General features: G+C 46.8%; 1 protein-coding gene across 4 annotated transcripts in view; it reads right to left on the bottom strand.

Annotated features, from left to right (window-relative positions):
* Window positions 1-22,563, bottom strand: part of TENM4 (teneurin transmembrane protein 4) — a 749,934-nt gene that overhangs the window by 295,304 nt on the left and 432,067 nt on the right. For 3 of the 4 annotated variants that reach the window (XR_005020977.1, XM_036861484.1, XM_036861485.1), the window contains exon 7: window positions 1,532-1,741. The exons of the other annotated variant lie outside the window; for it this stretch is intronic. Coding sequence is in view for 2 of the 3 variants with exons in the window: in XM_036861484.1 (XP_036717379.1) it covers window positions 1,532-1,741 (210 nt within the window). In the remaining variant the exon portion in view is untranslated. The remainder of the gene's footprint in view (window positions 1-1,531; window positions 1,742-22,563) is intronic. 4 annotated transcript variants of the gene reach the window in all.

Below are 22,563 nucleotides of genomic sequence, written 5' to 3'. Positions count from 1 at the left end.
ATTTCCTGATTTCCTCAGGCGCAGTGGAGGCTCTTCTCCTCAGTCACCTCCACACCAGGTTCCTATCTCCCTTACCACCTTGGGCTGTAATGATCCCAAAAGAAAAGAAGTCTGACATTCTCTGAGCATTATTAAGTGCCAGGCAGTATGGTGGGAGCTTTCACATACAGACTCTCTATAAATTCCCTGGAGGGAGGTGGGTGGTGACTGTGACCATGACTAACCTTTACTAAACTCCTTCTCTATCCCAGGCCCTGTGATGAGCCTTCATCACGAGCTGGGTACCATACTGCCCATGTTATACTTGCTTAAGGAAACAAGCTTAGAGGCAATGTGCCCTATCCAAAGTCCCACAGCAATAAAGCTTATATTTAATGCAAAGATGTCTGATTGCAGAGCCCGTGGATCCTGCCTTATATCTCTCTGAATCTCTGCCTCCTTCTCCAGAACTTGGCCTGAAATTTAGTGCCACACAGGCACTTATTAATAAATGTTTGCAAAATCAACACACAACCTACAATATTAAGTGGGGAAAGTCTTATTTCCTTTCCTCTTCTTCGATAATCAGGAAATCACGGGCCACTAGGGAGATCCCAGGTTACGTCACATATATCACCCCACCCCTCCTGTAGGCTTGAATCCCCTCCAGGCTTTGAATTCTTGCAGAGAAGTGGACTGGCCACTGCTAGACACAGAGACGGTAAGCACCTTGGCCCAGGTCACACAGCACCTGACCAGGGGCTAAAACCTGTGTCTGCTGGCTCCTGGTCAGCCTGGAGTTTGGAGCTATTGCATCGTACCGCCCCCCGCCCCCCAACACACACACCTCTTCTCCTTAAGAGAGTCAGGGGGGGCAGAGCTTAGAAGAGACGTGTGATTATGGGCAGATCCATGCTTAAGCCCAGTGGCTCTCTCTGCAGTCAGCATTCAGCCCTGCAGCTGCCTGGGTCTCCAGGGGCCCCGTCTCTGGGCAGTGTGAAAATCCAAGAACTTCCAAAGCCAGGAGCCTTTCTCTCAGCTTTCTCATGGTCAGTGGGGAAACTATCATACTGGTCTCTTAGGCAGGGTTCTGAGGAAGATCCCATCCAATAAAGCAACACGTGACAGTGGCTGGCACAGTCCCTGGCACATAGTAAGTAGTCAGTCGGTGCTATGTTCATTGCAACCATTCTTTTCTTTTCTTTTCCGGTGTCTATCTTTGTCTCAGTACCTTTGTCTTACTCAGGCTCTACCTGATCTTTCTGTCTCCTTGTGTCTGTCTGTGCATCTCTACCCCTGCAGCTCTGTCTGCCAGACGTCTGTCATGGGGGTGGGAACAGCAGCCCCCCCACCTCCCGCACACCCCAGCGGCGCAACCAGGCAGTAGCGGGGCTGCCCGAGCCCACCGAGCCCCCCAGTCCCCGAGAACCCTGAGCCCCCCCCCATGCGCCAGGCCCTTCCGCCCCTGCAAGCAGCCCAAGGCCGATTAATCAGCATCACCAACGAAAGGAAAAAACAAACCCACAGAAGTTAGCAAGAGAGAGGGACTTACCGTTTGCCGCGACCCCCAGGCTGGCGGAGCCACTTTTAACTAAGAATGAATTAGGGACAAACTCTTCCTCAGAGTCTGAGTCCGGGGTTGGCTGGGCCACACCGTTGCCTAGCAACCGCCTCTGGCTCTCATTGGCCGGAGGGGAAGGGGGCGGGGAGGGGGACTGCTCAATAGGGGTTGATGAAGCGGATGAACAATGCAAGGGAGCACCTGCGAACCACAAAGACAAACACAGACAGAAAAAAAAAATAATGAAAATTGGTTTTGAGGCACACGGGGAGGGGAAGGGAGCAAAATAAAACACGCATCAACAGGGGGAGGGGGTTCCCAACACAGGGCGATCTACTGCACACGTGGCCCCGGGGGCGGGCCTGATGCCTCCTTAAAGTTGGTGCAAACTCCTTCTGAAGAGCTGGCCTCGTGCCGAAGTCTGCACGCTTGCAAAGAAGGCGCCCCTCGAAAACACCTGGGAAGCCCTTCCTGCTTTGCCTGTTCTCTGAGAGAGGTCTGCAAATCTGGGGTCTAGTCCTGGTGGGGCTGTGTCATCTACCAAACAGCTGCCCGCCTCTGAGCTTCAGTGGCCTTGCTGGTAAAATGAGCAGCCGCACTGGGTGATCGCTGAGCCCCTGCAAGCTGGCCATTCTGCGATGTCACCAAACTGAAATAATGTTCTTATTGGTGAGATTTTAATCCAACATGCCTGGAACAGGCTCTGGGCCTCATAAAAGGTAGAGGGAGCTGGAGAGAATGATCCAGAGCCCCCTCCACCGCTGGCATTCTAGGATTTCAACACACTAATCTTTTACTTTTCTAAGAATCCGACATTTTAAGATTTTTAAGTCCTGACATTCTCTGCAAACTTCTTGAGAGAGCAAGAACTCTAGCAGTCTTTTTCACTTCTGTATCCCCAGAATCTAGCATAGTACCTGGCACATAGTAGGCACTATATAAATATTTGCTGAAGAGATGAATTCTAGGTATCTAACAGACTGGGATTCTTAGTAGTCTCAACAGCCTAGGATTCTTAAGTTCTAATAGTCTCAGATGAAAAAACTGTATACTATTTAGGACACTAACACTGTGAATTCCAAGATGCACTAAGTCAGGATGTTTGACTGCAAGTTTCTAACATGTCAGGGTTCCACGATTCTAAAAATCCCAGCTTTCTATAGTTTTGTGAGCACACTCCCAACTCTTCAAAAGGAGGAGGTGATGGCCGGCCGGGGACAAGACCTTTGGGGGCAGACAATTTGCAGTCCTATCTGTGTCTGGGCTTTAGGCATGTGCAGTACATCATCTACAAGAGAGGGAATATAAGCACAGACACATAAAAGTATACAGTACAAGACAACGCATCCACTTGATAGCAAGGGCTACGTCTTTTTTTCCCACCTTGACTGATAGAAGGTTTAAAACATAATCAGATCCATCCAGTTTTTCAGAGGCTGAAACTTAGGAAACATAATGCAGCCCAGACATGTCATCGTAAGATCTGGTAGAGCTCTATGGGGCAGGTGGCAAATAGAGCTGCTGATTGTTGAAAAAAAGCAAAACAAAACAAAAAAGCTTTTTGTGGTCTGTCTACCAAGAGAAGCTCACTCAATTCAGTCACCAAATCTTGCAGGATTTTGCAGGTTCCGTGACTCTCATGTCAACCCTTGAGCCCGACCACGTGTGACAACATTTTATAGAGTTGCTGTGTATGCCATTTGGTTGGTTCATATTAGAAATTCAGTAAGAGCAAGTGAGGCAGCAGGGATCCACGATCACGGTACAATCTCGGGGTAGCTTTTCCATCCGCGTTTTGGTTTACCTAAAAATCTGGGCTATGATTTGCCTTAAAATCGTCCCAACCAGTGTTTCCAATTCACCCTAGGGAGAGCCTTCCCTGACACCACTTACCACACAGCACTATAGCGATGATCATTCCTATCTCTGAACTAACCTTTTTTTAGTTCTGTTATCATATTTGCCCTGCTGCATTTGTAGTTATCTGTAGTTCTCTCCTGTATAAAAGCATATGGCACATTCTTGGGATACAGTACATTCTTGGAGTGGGCTTTGGAGTTCAACAGAATTGGGGTTTGCATCACACCATAGCCTCCTATTGGCTGTATGATCTTGGGTAGATTTCTTCCAGTTCCTCATTTATAAGTTGGGAACTCCTCCCCTGTTATAAAGTTATTATAAGGACTAAAGATACTATACTACACCCAAGCACACAGTATGCTTGAGGAAGCAGAATCCCAGGGTCAGTGCTTACCAAATGTTTATTAAATTGAATGAAACCACCCCACGAAGAACCCCATTCAAGATTTCCCTTCCTCTACAGTCCCAGTATTGGAAAGATTTTTGTCCGCCAGGCTGCATTTATTAAGCAATATACATTCATTTCCTCATCTTTTATTAACCAAAGACATCTTCTAATCTCCAATCAGAGCTTCTGATGAGTTTGAAATAACCAGTGCCATACCATGCTGAGTTGTTAGAATTTCAGACAAAGGTTAAGAAACATGATATGTTGTTCCAGGGTACTTGTTACAGCCTCTTCCTGAGTAGATCTGTCAAGCTTTATGAAATAAATAGTTCCCGAACTAAGTAAATTGTTCCATCACAAACTTCAGAGACCCTGGGCTAAGAACAGCACAGTCCCTCCCAGTCCTCATGCCTGTTTCTTCTCCCTTCCATCCAATCTCCAGGCCTCACCCTGGGCCTCTGGGGTTGCTCTGAATATTCATAACTTAACATTCAAAGGACCTAACAAGGTGCCAGACCCTTGGTAGGCGCACAACGACCCACAAGGTTTCTGTGATGTACGGAAACTATTGGACACATGTTAATTTCCTTCCTCTTATTCATCAGCATCTTTTAACTTAAGTGGTCCCCGGGGGCGGCACAAAACCATCTCCCGGGTGCAAGAAAATTCTAGAAGTATTTATCTTTTATGTCACCCTTTTCTAATATCTATTTTGTATATGTTTTATAATGTATGTAATGTATTTGTGCTCAAAATACATGTAATAAAACGCACTGCTGTATCAATTCGGCATCTACAGAAGCAGGGCAGGTTGTATTAAAAGAATGGGCTCTGGAACCAGACCCTACATTTGAATTCTAGTTGCACTACTTGTTAGTTCCGTAGTAGTGACCTTGGGCAAGTTACTTCACCCTTTGTCACTCAATTTCCTCATCTATATAATGGAGATCAAAAAATAAAAAAGAATACCTACGTTACAGAGTTGCTCGGAGGATTAAAGGAGTTAAAACAAGTAAAGTCTTGAGAACAGCGTGGCAGCCAGTAAACACCTAATAAACTTTAGATGTTAGTATGCATAAATATGTATATATAAAGTGAGAGGCCCTACCTTTCTTTATCTTTTTTTTTATTATAAGAGCAGCGTGTGACCATAGAAGTATGGTGAACACTGTTTCATTCCATAGACATTTCCTAAACACCCACCGAGCAGGCTAGAAGGTGAGGGATATATAAACTGTGAGAGGCGCAGCCCCCAAGGAGCTGGTGGAAGGGGAGGGAGAGTGTCACATGCAGCTGTAAGCAAGGCAGAGGTGGGACCTGTCAGAACAGAAGATAGCCCAGTGTGAGGGGAGGATGGAGGTGGGGAGCTCACTTCAACTGGAGGAACCAAGGAAGGCTTTCTGGAGCCATAGAGGATTCCAGTGGGAAGAGATGAAGAGATGGGGAGAGGATTCCAGTGGGAAGAGATGAAGAGATGGGGTCTTGAGCATCCATGGCAGAGAGAGGAATACTCCGCCTCAGGCCCTCATCCTTCACCTGGTCTCAAGCAACCTGCCCACTATCACTTTACCTCTCAAGTCTCATGTGTTACCATTAACTTCTCACCAAGGATGCTGAAACTTGCTGGCCTGCCCTCATTTCCACGCACTCACTGCTCTCTCTTCAGCTCAAGTTCACCGATTTGCACAACTTCAGGGCACCACTGGCATTGCATCTATCTGAATGGCACCCCCTGGAGCGCAGCTACAAAGTTTTGCCTCTGAGTTTTTGCACATACTGTCCCTTTTGAGCGTTTCCTTTCCTGTTCCCCTTTCCTCATCACTACTACCCTGTGTGTCTCACTAGCCCCCACTCAGCCTCTGGGCTTAACCTCATGATCACCACCTCCAGGGAGTCTTCCATGATGCCTCAAGCCTGAGTTTGGGTTTGGCACCCCTCTGGGGGCTCCCGCAGCTCCCTGTACTTTCCCTGTGGCAACATTTCCCACACTGCAGTGTATACTTGTCTGTGGCCACCCACTAGCCTGATTGGCTTGTCCATTACCATATTCTCCAGTGCCCAGCACAGTGTCTGGTATATAGAAAGCACTATAAATATTTGTTAAATGAAGAAAGGATGGAAGGAAGGTAGGAGGTAAGAGGAGGACCTTGATTATAGCACGAAAGGTCTATGTAAAGAGAGAAGTGGGAAATGAGTCTCTGAGTAGCAGGTTTAGGCCTTGAACACAAGGAAAAGGAAATCAGACCATAACTGGGGAGTTACGCAAGTTTTTAAAGCAGGAACGTGACAAGACCAGGGCTGTACTTTAGAAGGATCTGCTCTTGAAACTTAAGGCATCTGCTCAGCCACCCAGATCTCCTTTCTAATTGGCTCAGCTCAGCCAGGATGTTGAAAGTCCACATGATCTGGGCTTGCTTTTCAGGTGGGGCCCAGTTGCAGGTTCGTGTAGGCAGAAAAGGATGCCCCATGCCATGGGACTAGGAAATTGGGGTTTGGGGTTGCCTTTCCATGTATCCTGATCATCAGCTGAAGGGAACCTGGTATTCTAGAATTTTCCACTGTGTCAAAATGAGATGGGATGACTGGAATGTCTCACCTCAACAACCAAGGGGGCCACTGAAGGGTAGAGGGGAGCCATGCAAGTTTCTTGAGAGGAGGTCTCTCTGAGCCTAGCTCGAGCTTATAGTGGATAAGGGTGGAGAAAGAAAAAAAAACAAAGTGAGAGAGTGCAGACTCCCCTGTGGTCAAGGGGTGGGGCTGGGGGAACAAACATTTGCAGAACCCCTTCTTGAGGCCAGGAACGGGGCCAGGTGTTTTACAAGATCTCTTCCTCACAAAAACAATGCACTGGAAAATCCATCCCCATTTCCGAGGCCAAGAAGTGGAGGCCTACATTTGCCTGTGGTCACAGGACCTGGGTGAGAACCCACATTGCAATGCTGTGTCCACTGAGGGGTGTGAATTAAATTTATCAGCCCTGGTTAGGAGTAGGGAGGAGGAGATTCCTGTCCATCAACTGAATCACAGCTAAAGTGGAAAGACTACGGGATTCCTGTTGAGCAAACCAGGGGCCAAAGCCCAGGTTCATCCTGGCTCTATGACCTTGGGTAAGTCACTTCACTTCTCTTAGTCTGTTTTCTCCTTTGAAAAATGATGTGTCAATAGCCACTGCAAAGAGCTTTTGAGGGGAGGCTGAGAGTATTCTTGCAAGGAGCCTGGGAGTCTCAAGGTGAGGGCTCAACCAACATGGATTCCCTCTGCCATCCTTCCAGCTGTAGGTCTTTGAGAGTAAGAACAGGATGATTTTGGGGAATAAACAATGACAGATCTGCAAGCCTGCCAATGACACCTTTATCAATATGCGTCGCTTACTGACATCATATAAGAGGAAAAGTGTTAGGGAGATGGACAGGATATATGAAAGGAACACATGACAAGGGAGTGCTGAGATCTACAGAAAGAGCGATTTCAGTCCCTCATACCTTTGTGTGCACTGATGGTAGCTTTCCTTAGCGCCTGAGATGTAACCTATAACTAGGGCAAGCTGGTGCTCAAGGAAGAGCCTCTAGCATTCTGGATCCTGAGTTGTCTTTGGAATACACCGTGAGACTAAAGTGTGAAGGGCTAGCTGATGGACGAGTTTATTACTCTGTCAAAGAAAAGAAGACCATTAACAAAATGCACTTTTTTACACTTTTCTCAGCAGTCCTGAGAAATCCATCTAAACGCCCAAATGGAACTTTACTGATCTCCGTGAGACCCCATCTAGGCTCCAGTGGGGAAAGTCATGGCCTGCTCACACAGTGGGGAAGTGTGAGTCCTAGCTGTGAAACCAGAGCACGAGCTGTATGCTGCAGGGAGCCCCTGGGTTAGGGGAAGAGCCTCCTAATAACCTTCGAACCGGCAGCCCCACGTTGTAGAAGCTTGTTATAAAATGCTTAGCATAGTGCCCAGTAAAAGGCAATTACTCAGTAAGTGATACCTAGAAAATACCAAAACAAAACCTGTAGACCTAAACAGATAGCTCATCTCAATGGAATTGGAATGGAACCCTAAGCTGATGGATTCATCCTTCCCGTGAAGCCTGCCTGTGTTTCATCTCTTCAGTCTCCCTTCTAGAAATACTCTAGCCCCTCCACTTAAAACCAAACGCATGCGTTCTCTCCTCACGAGCCAACCTCACATCTATTGCCTCTTAACAGGGCAGCCAGTTGCTCCACTGAATAAGGAAAACCTTATTCAGTTCTGAGCAGAGGATGGGGCATTAAGGGAAACTTGGATCTCCTTCCGATATGAAGGTCTGAGGCTGCTAGAGGACCAGGAACTCCACTGCAGGGATAGCATGTCCTGCTTTTGATGGCAGTGAGTGATGGTCATGCCTGTAGCTGAAACAGCCCAGCCTGCCCAACAGGGACCACAGCTGCTCATCTCTGTGTCCTGGCCTGGCTCAGAGTCTCAGCTTAGAAAAGGTTTGCAGAACCAGTTCCCACTGTTATTTTAAATGGATTGAAATCTACTGTGGCAAGCATCTCAAAGTGCTGGAAATCTGAAGCTAGAGCACTAGAGGGACAATTTGTTCTGCTGTGCCAGTGACAGCCCCAATTGACATCTGTTATCCTGCAACGATTAATCATAGTGCCCTGCCTTTACTCTAAAGAGGTCCTGATCTGGACAATTATACGGCCACCCCATTTGAGGGCAGTATAGATTCAGTTCCACATCAGAGGCTACAGTTTGCTGCAACAGACTAGGGGTCAAGAGATCTGGGTGCAGGTCAACAGTGTGCTGTGGGATCACGGGCAGGACCTCTGACCTCTCTGGCCCTCACATTCCCACCTGGGGAGTTGGAGAAGAATACCCTAAGGTTCTTTTGTGGTCCAACATTCTACAAGATAGGCGTAACAGTAGTACATACCTCAAGGGGTTGTTTTGAGGATTAAAGGAGACTGGGGGAAAAATGCAGAATAAAAACAATTTCATTTATAATGAAAAGTTAGGTCCTTTCAGTACAGTAAATGCTCATAAGACATTTATAGACTAAATGAATTTGTATAAATGCATTCCTATACAGAAGATTGGCTGAAAAAAATCTTTAACGATGGTTATCACTGACATGGGCAATTTTTAATTTTTAAAATATGTCTTCAAAATTCTCTACAATGAGCATATATAGTTATCTTTATACTTTTAAAAATTATTTTTTAAAACTTCAGGAGAAAATGAAATAATAAATGTGACAATACCTGGCATCTAGTAGGTGCTAAAATAGATGTTGGTTTTAAATACAAACAAGATTCTATGCACTGAGATTGGTAATATAATTTGATATAGTTGATTTTTAAAATGGGAAAAGCTTTTAACTGAGCAACTCCACTTCTAGGAATTTACCCAAGAACACAATTATGACTTCTCAGAAGATTTATTTATAAGGGTATTCATCACAACACTGTTTGTAATAGTCAAAAGTAAAATTAAAAAAAAAATGTTAAAAAAGAAAAACATCCTTTATGTTAAAAAGTGACTATGTAAATTAAGGCATATCAGTAGAATGTTAATATGCAGACATTATAAGCCATGTTTGTAAAGAATGTTTAAGGACCTGGGAAATAGGATATTAAAAAAGCATGGGGCAAGACTGTATAAAAAATAACTGTGACATTTGTTTGAATGTGTGTGTGTGTGTGTGTGTGTGTGTGTGTGTGCAATTAACAAAAATGTTAATGCCTGTTACCTTAGGGCAGTAGAATTATGAATAAATTTATTTTTTATTTTTTTTTATATTTTCTAATTCTTTCAAGGAACAAATGCGATAAGATTTTTTTTAAAAAAGTTATTTTAAAAAGAAGAAAACACACACACAGAAAGAAGCAAAGAGAGCAGCTTCTGCTTTGTGTCCCTCATGGGATGAGCCTGGCAGACCACAACCTCCTGGGTCCAAAGTCGCCTTCTTTTCCAGCCCATTAAATCTTTGTGGGTCTTACTCCCCAAGCAGGGCAGCTCCCACTAAGTCAACTCTCCTCTCCTCGACAGTGGTTATTTTCAGAAGCAGGTCTGGGGCCATCTGTCTCTGTGACTTATGTTGGGAAAATAGTCTCTGGAAAACAGGACACAGTAAATTTCTCAGGCTCAGCTCATTTGATCTCCAGCTCTCCTCCTCACAGGTTTCTCAGGGCCAGGTTTTTTTTTTTTTGGTTTTGGTTTTTTTAAGCATTCACCAGGAAAGTAACTCTGCTTTCACCTGCCCGCCTGGGGAAGCCCAGTGACTGGTGTACCTTCCACATCAACACTGAATAAAGAGTGACTTAGGTCTCTCTGGTCTTCACACAAGGATGACCTATCCGCTGCCCGCTAGCTTGTTTGATACAGGTATATTAAATGAGGACATTCACTGATTTTTTTGTAATAACAGCTTTTCTGAGATATAAATACATACCATGCAAGTCACCCATGTAAAATGTACGATTCAATGGCATTTAGTATATTCACAGAGTAGTGCAACCATCACAATAAATTTTAGAATATTTCCATTACCCCAAAAAGAAACCACACAGCCATTAACAGTCACTCCCCATTTCCTTCCAACCCTCTGCAGCCCTAGACAATCACTAATCTACTTTCTGTCTCTACAGATTTGCCTATTCTGGACATTTTATATAAATGGAATTATATAATATGTGCTCTTTTGTGACTGTCTTCTTTTACTGAATATAATGTTTTCAAGGTTCATCTATGTTGTAACACAGATCAGGATTACATTTCATTTTATTGCTGAATGACATTGCATGGTACAGATGTACCGTATTTTATTTATCCGCTCTTCAGTTGATGGAAACTTGGGTTGTTTCTACTTTTTGGCTCTTCCAAATAATGCTGCTACAAACATTTGCGTACAAGTTTTTGTGTGGACATACGCTTTCATTTCTCTCAGTATACGGCTAACAGTCGAATTGCTGGATTGTACGGTAACTGTGTTCAACTTCTTGAGGAACTGCTGGATCATCTTCCAAAGTGGCTGCACCATTTTACGTTCCCATCAGCCGTGTTTGAGGGTTCCAATTTCTCCATATCCTTGCCAGTACTTGTTATTGTCTGTCCTTTTTTGATTACAGCCAGCCTAGTGGGTGTGGAGTGGCATCTCTTTGTGGTTTTTGAGTTGCATTTCCTAATGGCTAATGATGTTGAGCATCTTCTCATGTGCTTATTGGCCATTTGTATGTCTTCTTTGGAGAAATGTCTATTCAGATCACTTGCCCGTGTGTAAATTGAGTTATTTGTCTTTTTTTACTATTGAGTGGCAGGCATTGATTTTTTCATCAAATATTTGTTTTGTGCCTACCTTGTGCCAGGCACTGTTGTAAGCACCACTGATAGGCAAGGAAGACAGAGCCTTGCCCTCAGAAGCGTACATTCTAGTGGAGGAGAAAATCAGTACACAAGTAAGCAAATAACTATGCAGAGCAAGATCAGGTGATGATAGATGCTATGAAGAAAAGTTTAATGCAATAAGAGGTTAGGCGTGATGGGGTGGGTGTGTTGTTTTAAGTAAGGTGGTCAGGGAAGGCCTCTCTGAGGAGGTGACATTTAAGCAGAGACCTGAAGTAAGTAAATGAGTGAGCCACACAAACATCTGGGGGAAGAGGTTTCCAGACAGAGTGCCCAGCAACTGCAAAGTCCGGGCAGTAGAAGCAAGTTCATTTGAGACAGCATGGAAGCTAGTACAGCTGGAGGAGTGTAAGGAGGAGAGTGCTGAGAAATGAACCTTGAGAGGTGGCCAGGGGGCCAGATTACAGATGTGCATATTGCAAACCAAAGGCCACTAGGCATACGTGTTCTTATTAGTGAGTTCCCTGAGGGCAGGGACTGGTTTTATTTATCTCCATATGTTCACAGCCCACACAATGATTTCATATATAGTGGGTACCCAGTACATACTGGAATCTATTTTAACTTATTGAGCTACTAATAAAACAATGCCCACATGTGAATCGTACTTACTCTATAGAGTTTACAGAAAATGTTCACATCCATGATCTTATTTGATCCTTACCATATCCAAGTGAGGTAATGACCATCACCCCCATTTTACAGATAGAAAAACTGAGTCTAGGAGAGGCGATAGGACTAGTGCAGGGACGTACAACTGGTAAGGGGCTAAGTGGGACTCCGACCCAGGGGAGGGGCAGCAGTAAGATCTGAATTTAAAACTGGTTACTGTGGTTTCGGGTAGGTTGCTTCCTCTTTTAGAGCTCTGGGATCTTCAGGATCTGGGCCTACCTTCTAGGGGTCCTGTGAAGAGTATATAATAAAAGCATGCATGTCTGGGGCCTACCATGGGCCTGGCATACAGTAAGTGCTCAACAGTGGCAGTCTTCCCCAGCTTCCATTTATTACCAGCCCTAGCTATACACTCAGGCAGGCTCTTCGTGTGAGGCCTTGACTGGGTACTGGAGACAGAGAGCTAAGACTAGTCCTTCCCCTATAGGGGAGCCCAGTCTCATGGGTGAAGGAAACAAACGCATTATTTAATGTGAGAGACAGGGATGCCGGTGGAGGCGGGGGTGAGCGGTGAGGGAGGTGCTGAGGGGCAGGGCAGGGGAAATGGGAGACCCATGGAGCTCTGATTATCAGCTGCCACCCCAGATTTCTCCCAGGTGCTGTTAACCTTTTCCAAGAGCTGCCTCCAAAGGGATTTAAGATGGTCCACCCAGGCCGCTGGAGGCTCAAATCAGCCTGACGGAGAGGCCACCTTCTGTGGGATGTTGGGGAGAGGGAAGGCACAGGGCAAACTGGATTATCTCTGTCTGTCAAAATCTGCTGGCAAACATGATCAAGGAGCCACTGAAATTTATGGTGGCCCTCGAACAATCTGTGGTCACAGAGCGCTCTGTTGAACGGGAAGCCTTCAGTTTGCATTTTTGCAGTGAGATTTGATTAAGAAAGTGCCTCCCAACAGCTGTTCCCAAAATCACTGGGTTAAAAAAATTACACACACACACACACGCACACATACATATATATATAATATATAGTTCCCTCTCCCAGATTCAACTTACACAGCTGCAAAATTCCAGGCCCTAAGACACAGGAAGAGCACAACCTGATTGCCAAGCCCCGCTTCTACTCAGACATTGCAGGAAGGGTGGAGGTATTGAAGAGGCAAGAGATAGGGAGCTGGGGAGAAAAAAGGGCCAAGTTGCTGGAAGGAGGGGAGGGCACTGATATTAACTGGGCACCTACTGTGTGTGCAGCATTGTGGAAGCTTTATATATATTATACATCAGCTTACCCAACCCTCACACCCCCTGTGAAGGTGTTAGGCTCTCTCCAGCTGACAGATGCAGAATCTGAGGTTCAAAGAGAGACTGTTCAAGGTCACCCAGCTGGTGGGCACAAGGCTGGGTTCTGGGTCTTGTTCTGTTAGACTCTAAGCCCATATGAATAAGAGTGATAAACAAGAACATGCACTTGTAAATTCAAGGGTTTACTTCCTTGATCTCTCATCAGCCATGGGAACAGGACTATACGTTTAAAGAAGTTAAACAATTTTCTCAAAGCCCCAGGGCTAGTTGAGTGTGGAGCTGGGATTCCAACTCAGCCCAGCCACCTGAGCCCTAGTTCTTCCTAGAAACTCACTCTGTCTTTCAGTCTTAGACGAGGGTCAAGGATTAGTGTAATCAATGAACTAGGCAAAGATTAACCAGGAAAAAAAAAAAAAACTCCATATAAAATAAAGCCAGAATTGTATATGTACCGTTTGTGTAGTTTTCCAAATATCCGTTATATTTCAACAAAAGGTTTTAAAAAATACCAGAAGGCCCTGTGGTGTGAATGTAAGCATACAGTGAGAGAATTTTCCTTAAATAGTTTCCTCCCATAAATGCCCTGATTCTAAACAGCTTTCCTGGAGCTTACTCACTGTGCCAAAGCCTCCTTCCCGTCAGGTTTCCACAGAACTTTTTGAAACTTTTTTTTGGGAAAGCACAAATGTAGTAAAGGCCAAGCTTTCCAGAAATTTCTCTACTCCCACTCCAGGGAATCGTGAAAAATCAAGGAAAGCAGTCAGGGGGAGACAGTGCACAAGTAAAGAGATGGTTGCCTAAACCTGCTCCCAAGCGGCTGGGTCTCCCAAAGACTGAATTTCCCCAGAGAGAGGCTCTCAAAGCCAGAGACCCTGTAGGAGGTTTTGGACAAAAACTGGAAGAAAAACGGGGTTGTTTTTTTTTTTTTGGCTGTGTTGGGTCTTTGTTGCTGCGTGTGGGCTTTCTCTAGTTGCAGAGAGCTGGGGCTACTCTTCCTTGTGGTGCGTGGGCTTCTCATTGCGGTGGCTTCTCTTGTTGCAGAGCACGGGTTCTACAGGCGTGGGCTTCAGTAGTTGTGGCACACGGGCTTAGTTGCTCCGCGGCACGTGGGATCTTCCAGGACCACAGCTCGAACCCGTGTCCCCCTGCATCGGCAGGCGGATTCTTAACCACTGCACCACAAGGGAAGTCCCAAAACGGGGTTGTTTTTTATCCCAAACTATACTCTGTACAGAAAGGAGCTTTTGAGATGGGAAGGGAAGGGAAAGGAATAAACATCTACCAAATGCTGTCTGTGTGTTGAGTGCTGCGCCAAGCACTTTACACACGTTTCCGATACACCCTTCAGAGCAAGTGTCACTCACTCACTCCCTCCACAAATCACTGAGGTCCCCCACCCCCACGTCAAGTTCTCCGCTAGGAGCTGGGGACACCAAGAGAAACAGAATCATGTGAAGTGCCTGTCTTGGGCTGCTGTAACCAAGTGCCACAAACTGAGTATCTTTAAACAACAGAAATTTATGGCTTCACAGTCCTAGAGGCGAGAAGTCCAAAATCAAAGTGTTGGCAGAGTCATGCTCCCCTGAAACCTGCAGAGGAATCATTCTCTGCCTCTTCCTAGCTTCTCGTGGTTTGCTGGCCATCTTGCTGTTCCTTGGCTTGCAGCTGGATCACGCCAACCTCTGCCTTCGATGTCACAGGACCTTCTCCCTCCACCTGTCTCTGTCCTCACATGGCTGCCTTCTTAGCAGGACACCAGTGATACTGGATTAGGAGCCCACTCTACTCCGGTATGACCTCATCTTGACTAATTACATCTGCAATGACCACTATTTCCAAATAAGGTCACATTCTGAGGTACTAGGGGTTAGGACTCAAACATATCTTTTTTTTTTTTTGGAGGGGGTGCAATTCAACTCATAACACTGTCCTTGTAGAGCTTATACTATAGAAGCTTTGTTTTGAAGATGAATAAGGTGAGGCACAGAGAGGCCAAGTGACTTACTCAAGATCTATAGGTGGTAAATCCCAAGTCCAGGTCTGAGTCCAGAGCCCATATTCTGTCTACCATATCACCCTGTCCTGCCAGCATGGGGCTTCCTCAGCTGGTGGTCATTTTTATCAAAGGAGATTTTGCATACATCATCACATTTTGTCCTTGTGACACCTCTACGAGGTAGGTACTATTATTCCCATTTTACTGACAAAGGAAAGGAGCTCCAGAAAGACTGGAGTCACTCAGCTTGCAAGAGGAGGAGCAGGATTGAACCCAAGCAGGTTAGACCCTGTACCCAGGCTTTTGCTGCAGCCACACCAAGATCAATGGCCCCATGGTGGGGGACTGGACGCCAGAAATGGAGTGAGAAATCAACACAACTAGCTAATGGAAAGCCCTATCTCCAAGGCTGCCCCGGGGAAGGATAGGCACCCTGATGGAGGGCACTGGATTGGAAAAGAAAGAGGTTGGCTGGGTTTGTTTCTTTTAACCAAAGAGGCTCATCTGGAGAGGGAAGAATTTGTATTTTGGAAGCTAAAGACGTTCAACATTTTGAGCCCAGGAGTTCAGATCTCCCCTTACTCCTTGGCAAGCAGAGTCGGATCCCTGCTGGCAAATGGGATTTCTTGCTTACTGGAGAGGAGGGCCCTGGGCAACGCTTGAGTATAAATCTTCTTGGGCGTTTCTTGGGCAGGCACACATGGACTGCATTTGCCTCAGATTTCACATGGTGTGGGGAAATGAGAGGAGAGAGAGGTGCCTGCAGGGTAGGGAAGCTATTGAGAATGTTCCTACATGCCAAGTCCACAGAGTCCAGTGGTCTGTGAGGCTGGGGGATGGGTTCTGTGTAATTTGTCACAGGTCCCTGGGCTCGTCCGGGGAGGAGAGTGCCACCCTCTTGGGGAAGAAGGCCAAGCATCCTTCCGGAGTGTCCTGACAACTAGATCCTGCCCCAGTTCTCAGCAACCCCAGGGGACTCCAACCAGCACCCCCGTGGAGCTGGGGAGGGGAATCAGATTGGGTTCTATCTGCCTTTGAGAAGTTTCCAGTTCAGTGGCCGAGGAAACCCTGAATGGGCAATTGTCCCTCAGTGCTGGGAGAGTGGGAACACAGAGGGCAGGGCCTTGATTAATGGAGCACAGGGCACAGTGGCACCTTCCTGCAGGAAGCGATGTTTAAGCAGAAGCCTAAAGGTGAACCAGGAGTTGGCCAGAGGAAGGCGGCATTGTGGGTGTGCGCTTGTGTGTGGTGTGTGCGTGTGTGTGTGTGTGTGTGTGTGTGTGTGTGTGTGGAGGGCTGGTTTCAGTGTCCTAGGCAGAGAGAAATGCATGTGCGGGGGCCCAAGGTAGGGAACTGAAAGTATTAACGGCGGGTATGTGTGGAGGAGAGGTGGGGAAGTGGTAGAGAGAGGAATGAGAGAGAGAAGCAGGGTTCCGGTGCTATAGAGGCCTCTGGTAGACTCCAGGGCCGGCCCCTACTCCCTGGGTTCTCAGCCCAGCAGTGGTGAGCAACTAGGCTGGGCCACCTGAATTAAGTCGCCCAACTTCTCTGGGTCTCTAGCTGAAAATTCCCATGGTTACACAGGTGGCCTTCTAAGCTCTCGTAGAGCCCCAATAATACAAACTAGCCAGGCTGACTTATGTGATTCCGCTTCATCCTCATATCCTCTCTCTGAGTTTCTCTTTATTACCCCCATTTAGCAGAGGGGAGCAGAGAAGTTCAAAGAAGGTTAAGTGACTACATTCTGTAAGTCTATGATTTTCTGAAAGAAACTGCCCTCAGGCTTTCTGCCTGAATAACTGAGTCTTTTGTTCTCAGAGGAATTTTATGCAGGAGAGAGATAACTTGTTAATAACACCAATGATAACAATAGCTACCACTGCTTGGGAACTTTCCCTTTGCCAGATATCATAGCAAGCTGTGTATAGACATGCATCCATTTTAATCCTCACAACAAGCTTACCCTCATTAGAGACGAGGAGACTCGGCCTTACAGTGGTCAATCCAGTTGGCCAAGGTCACTGGGCCGACTGGGAATGGGAGAGCCAGGAGGTGGCCCCAGGTGGCCAACTCCAGCCACAGCCTGAGCTCCTAATCACTCCTCTTAAAAGGAGCAAAGTCTTCTAGCCCAACCTGTGGGTTTATACATGAGGAAACTGAGGCCTGGAGAGGTGACAGGATGAGCCCAAGGTCCATAATAAGGTGCGGCAGAGGTGGTTTTGTGCCATTAATATCAGTGACAGTAACAGGAATGAGAGGCAGCCTAACACAGAGGTTGGAAAGTGGACTCTGAAGCCAACTGTCTGAGTTCGAATCCCAGTTCTGCCACTTAGTAGCAGTAGAAGCCTGGGCATGATCTTAAGTTCCCCGAGGTTCAGTTTCTTTCTCTGTAGAATAGGGATGATGACATACCTACCTCACAGGGTCGTGTGGGGATTAAAGAGCTGGGTCATGAAAGCACCTGGCATAACGTAAGCTCTCCATCAGCACCTGCTGTTGTCATTGATTCACAACCTGCTCTGTGCTTGATGCACTTTATCTGTAATTCTCACAGCAACTGTAGAAAGGGGTTATCATCCCCATGGTACAGATGGGGGAACAAGTCTAGAGAAATTAAATGACATGCCCGGGGCTTCCCTGGTGGCGCAGTGGTTGAGAATCTGCCTGCCAATGCAGGGGACACGGGTTCGAGCCCTGGTCTGGGAAGATCCCACATGCCGCGGAGCAACTAGGCCCGTGAGCCACAACTACTGAGCCTGCGTGTCTGGAGCCTGTGCTCCGCAACAAGAGAGGCCACGACAGTGAGAGGCCCGCGCACCGCGATGAAGAGTGGCCCCCGCTTGCCGCAACTAGAGAAAGCCCACGCACAGAAATGAAGACCCAACACAGCCAAAAATAAATAAATACATAAATAAATAAAATTAAAAAAAATAATAACATGCCCGACCTTACACGGCATGGAAGCTGTAGACGCTGGGTTGGAAGCCACGTCTGTCTGACGCCCAAGTCCATGTCATATCCCATAGTAACACCTCCCCATGCATCCAGCCTTGCCAAGAGCGCTGGCATCCATCACCTCATCACTACGAAGTATGGCCTATTTTCAAATGCTGATAATTGTCATATCTCTATGGCAGTTGTGTACGTGCGCGCGTGTGTGTGTGAGGTTTTGATGAACAAGAAAGCACAACCACAAGCAGGATGGATGGTTCCATCCAAGTACCACCTATTATCCTACAATAGAATTAAAATTATTCTACAAGGGTAACAACAATTCACCCTGCGTGCAGAGTCTTCTAGGGCTCAGAAAACTCTTTCACATCTATTATCTCATGGCATCCCCCATAATCGCCCTGGAGGGAGGGGAGTAGAGTTAACTGTATTATTTTCCATTTGTAGCAGCCACTCTTGGGTGCCTACCAGAATCAATGGCCCTTGCTAACAGAATCCTGACTTGTTCAGCTAGCCATGCCTTCGAGATGTGTCAGGTCATGGATCCCGACTTTTATAAATCGCAACAGTCCTGTTCCTCTTGGGGGGATGTGAACCACTGTCCAATCAGATAGGAGGAGAGGTCTCGGGGTACCCCAGACATTGTGCCATCTGGACACAATCCCTAAGGCTGCCGTAGCTGAAGCCAAGAAGGTACATCTGAGCTCTGATGAGCAGGTCTGGAGTCGCACCACCTCCGGACTCCTTGCTAAGTGAGATAATAAATGTTGAAGTTAACAGTGATCGTTCAAGCCAGTTTGAGGTGGGGTTTTGTATAAGGCATCCTCAGATTTCCTACTTCACTGTAGACAGGTCTTCATAAACATTCATTCTTCCTACTTGTGCTTTTCCCTCTTAGCCATGCCCTGTGCTAAGCACTCGATGAACTTCACTTAATCCTCACAATAACTCCGAGCGGTAGGTGTTACGTTTCCATGTTACAGTTGGCCTGGTCACAGCTCAGGCAGCTAGTCTGAGGTCTCCCAAGTCCCAAAGCCCATACTCTTCCAGGACGCTGCTCTGCTACTCTCACCGGATGGCCCGCAAACGGTAGCTCAGTTCCCTCTCACCGACGACAAGCAGCTCCTGCAGGCTCTGTCCCTGGGCCAGGACTCGCCAAAGGGAAGGCTGAAGGACCCTCTTCCCAAGAAGCTGGGGAAGGCGGCTGCATGATGGTTCTGCTGCTGCTTCCTCAGCTAGTAAGTAGGATGATAATACCCGCCCTGCAGACAGGTTGAGGGGCTGGGAGTAGGGGGGTGCCCTCGGTCTCCCTCCAAGGACACGCCACTTTCCTTAATGGACAATAATCCCTGGATCTCCTGTTAGGCAAGTACTGCATGCCAGACATTGGGAACCAGTGGCAAGCAAACAGGGCCACCCCTGCTCTCTTGAATTTCTCGTCTAATGAGGCAAACATGCTTGGAGGCCTCGTCTCATGTTGGCCCCAGGCCCTCTGAGGGCTGTAGCCCCTTCTGAAAACTGGTGGTTAGAGTTGCCCTCTTCTCAGGGATGACGCCAGAGTCCAACGTCCCACCCCCTGGGCTCCCGTTTCCTGTCTGCTTCTGTGATGGACAAGTGATGACACCCCTGCTGCAAGCCTTGACCTCCTCTCAGAGGGTCCCCCGCCGCCAGACCAGGCAAGAGTCACTGTGCCTCAGGTGGGCAAGCTGGATGCTGTCCCTCCAGCCCTCCTCACACCCTCCCTGGGCCTGCCGCCGTGGGACGCTTTCACACTCCCTGGGGACCTGCCTCTCCTGGCTGACAGTGTCCCACCCAGCTGCAACGCCCAACAATCCAGCCAGGCCCTGGCTAATGCACTTCCCTCGGAGGGGCTTATCCAAAGGCCGACAGATGGCTCTCCATGTCAGAAATTATTTCCTGATGCCCAGCTGAGGCATCCCAGGCCCTGCATCACCTGCTGGTGGTAAGTCCCTGCTTTTCCCGCTCTTCGGAATCTCTGCTAATGCTACACGTCGTCAGCTAAACTGCCCTCCTCTGTGCTTCTGTTTTGCTCTTTTTTACATCTGCTGTCTGTTCAACAACACATTACTGATGCCTACTGTGTGCCAGGCCCTGTTCCAGGCACTGGGGACACAGATGGATGGCACGGCTCTGCCTGCAGGGAGTTCACAGTCTAACTGGGGATGCTGACGAGCAATGTGTATGTGCTGCAGACCAAGGGCCTCCTGAAGGTGGGGAGAGGCCTGGCCTGCCTTGTTCCGAGCCTGGCAGAGGGGAGGCATTCCACTCACAGATTGTTTCTTGAGCCAAGAGATGAATCAGGATAAAAGGCGAGCTCTGCTCAGCCTCTGGAGTTGGCCGGCCTCTGTCCCGGGTAATTTCCGATCACAGTGGGGGTGGTAGGGTGAGGGGAGTGGGGTGGTTTGGATTAGCTAGGGGTTGGGGGAGTCGGGGAGGGGATGGGGTGGCAGCTGAGGGCAGGGAGTCAGGGGCCCTGGCTTTCAGGCTCAGCCTGTCACTAACTTTCTCTACCTCTGAGCAAACTGCCAGCCTAACCAGAACTTGGTTTTCTCAGTTATAAAGTGGGAGGCCTCAGGGAATGTTCTAGAAGAAGTGGCTGGTCATCCGTCAGGGATCATGGGGAAGGGATTCCAGCAATGGGAAGGTGAGAAGAAGTGGGCCAGGACAAAGTCCCCAGGCCCTCCTGACTCTGGATTCTCTGCACCGCTCTGGGCCTCAGGTTTCTCATCTAGGGGATCGGGCTTCGGAATCAGATGGATTTAAGTTCAGCCCCTTCTCTGCCTCTTGCTTTGTGATCTCTAATAAGTTACTTCATCTCCCTGAGCCTTAATTTCCTCAGATGCAAAATGGGGATTTGCAACATCTGCCTTGTTATACTGGTATGAGGCTTAGAATATTATAAATGACGCCTGGCACAGTATTTGGCACAGAGTAAATATCAAGTAAATGTTAATTCCTCCTCCTCTGAGGGGCGAGAGGCCCTTGAGAGTACTTCAAAAGGAAAATTCTGGTGACACAGTTTCTCACCTGACTTGTTAGTGGGATGAGGGGTGCAGATTGCATCTGTCTCTTAGGATCAGAGTCTCCTGGCTGGACTGGACCTTGAAAATCAACACCTGTCCACCCCCTTCCTGTATCTGCCCTCCCAGATCCAACGCCTGAATCTCCTCCAAGACAAGGTTGCTGCTGACATACCTCCCGGAACAAGGAACTCACTACTCACTCCAGGGGCAGGCTGTTCCCGTCTGATTCAGCTCTGACTGCCATAAAATTCTTCCTTCTAATGAGGCAAAAGAGTGCTGCTGCTGGTTCTACTACTATCACTAATCATAACTAACACAGGCATAACTCAGAGAGATTGTGGGTTCAGTTCCAGACCAAGGCAATAAAGTGAATATCGCAATAAAGCGAGTCACACGAATTTTTTGGTTTCCCAGTGCATATAAAAGTTATATTTACACTACACTATAATCCATTAAGTGTGCGATAGCATTATGTCTAAAAAATGCACATATCTTAATTAAAAAATACTTTATTGCTAAAAAATCCTAACCGACCTCTCAGCCTTCAGCCAGTCATAATCTTTTTGCAATAGTAACATCAAAGATCACGGATCACAGATCACCATAACAAATATAATAATGAAAAAGTCTGAAATATTGAGGAATTACCAAAACATGACACAGAGACACAAAGTGAGCAAACGCTGCTGGAAAAGTGGCGCCGAAAGACCTGCTCGATGCAGGGTCACCACAAACCTTCAATCTGTGAAAAACACAACTGTGAAGTGCAATAAAACAAAGTGCAACAAAAAGGTACGCCTGTAACGGCAAAGTGATTAAGAACACAGACTCTAGAGCTCCTAGCCATTTAAAATTTTAAATTAAAAAAACTTTAGTTTTAATTAATTAAAATTAAACAAAAAATCCAGCTCCTCAGTCACAGGAGCCACATTTTGAACGTTTAATAGCCCCACTGAACATCTCTGCTCTAGTGCCAGACAGTCAGGGATAGGGTCCCGGCTCTGCTACTGACTAGCCTTGTGATCTTACTCAAGTTCCTTAGCTTCTTTATGCCTCAGTTTCCTCATCTGTAAAATGAGATAAAAACGGGATAAGAATGGTGCTTGCTTCACAGGGCTTCTGTGAGAATTAAATGAATGAAAATATGGAAAGTGCTTAGAAACACGCTGGTTTTACGAGTGTTTGCTTGTTAATAAAAACGTCACTGGTTTGATACCCACTCTGTGCCAAGCCCCGTACTAGACATTTGATGTAGACATGTCAGACACACATTTTCTTCCACACTCAAATGAGATTTTTCACACGTCCAAAGATAAATTGCTGGGTTAAAGAACATGAATATTTGACATTTTACAAAGATAGTGTGGAATCACCTTCCAAAAGAGGAGGTACAGATTTTACACTTTCACCAATAACATACATGTTTCCCCAAAAGCTGAGCAACCCTGGATAGTCTTACACTTTTTAACCCTTGCTTATCTGAT

Source organism: Balaenoptera musculus, chromosome 8, assembly GCF_009873245.2.
Source record: "Balaenoptera musculus isolate JJ_BM4_2016_0621 chromosome 8, mBalMus1.pri.v3, whole genome shotgun sequence".
Classification (NCBI taxonomy): domain Eukaryota; kingdom Metazoa; phylum Chordata; class Mammalia; order Artiodactyla; family Balaenopteridae; genus Balaenoptera; species Balaenoptera musculus.
Note: the sequence above shows the minus strand (reverse complement) of the source record. Positions and strands in the feature narration are given on the sequence as shown.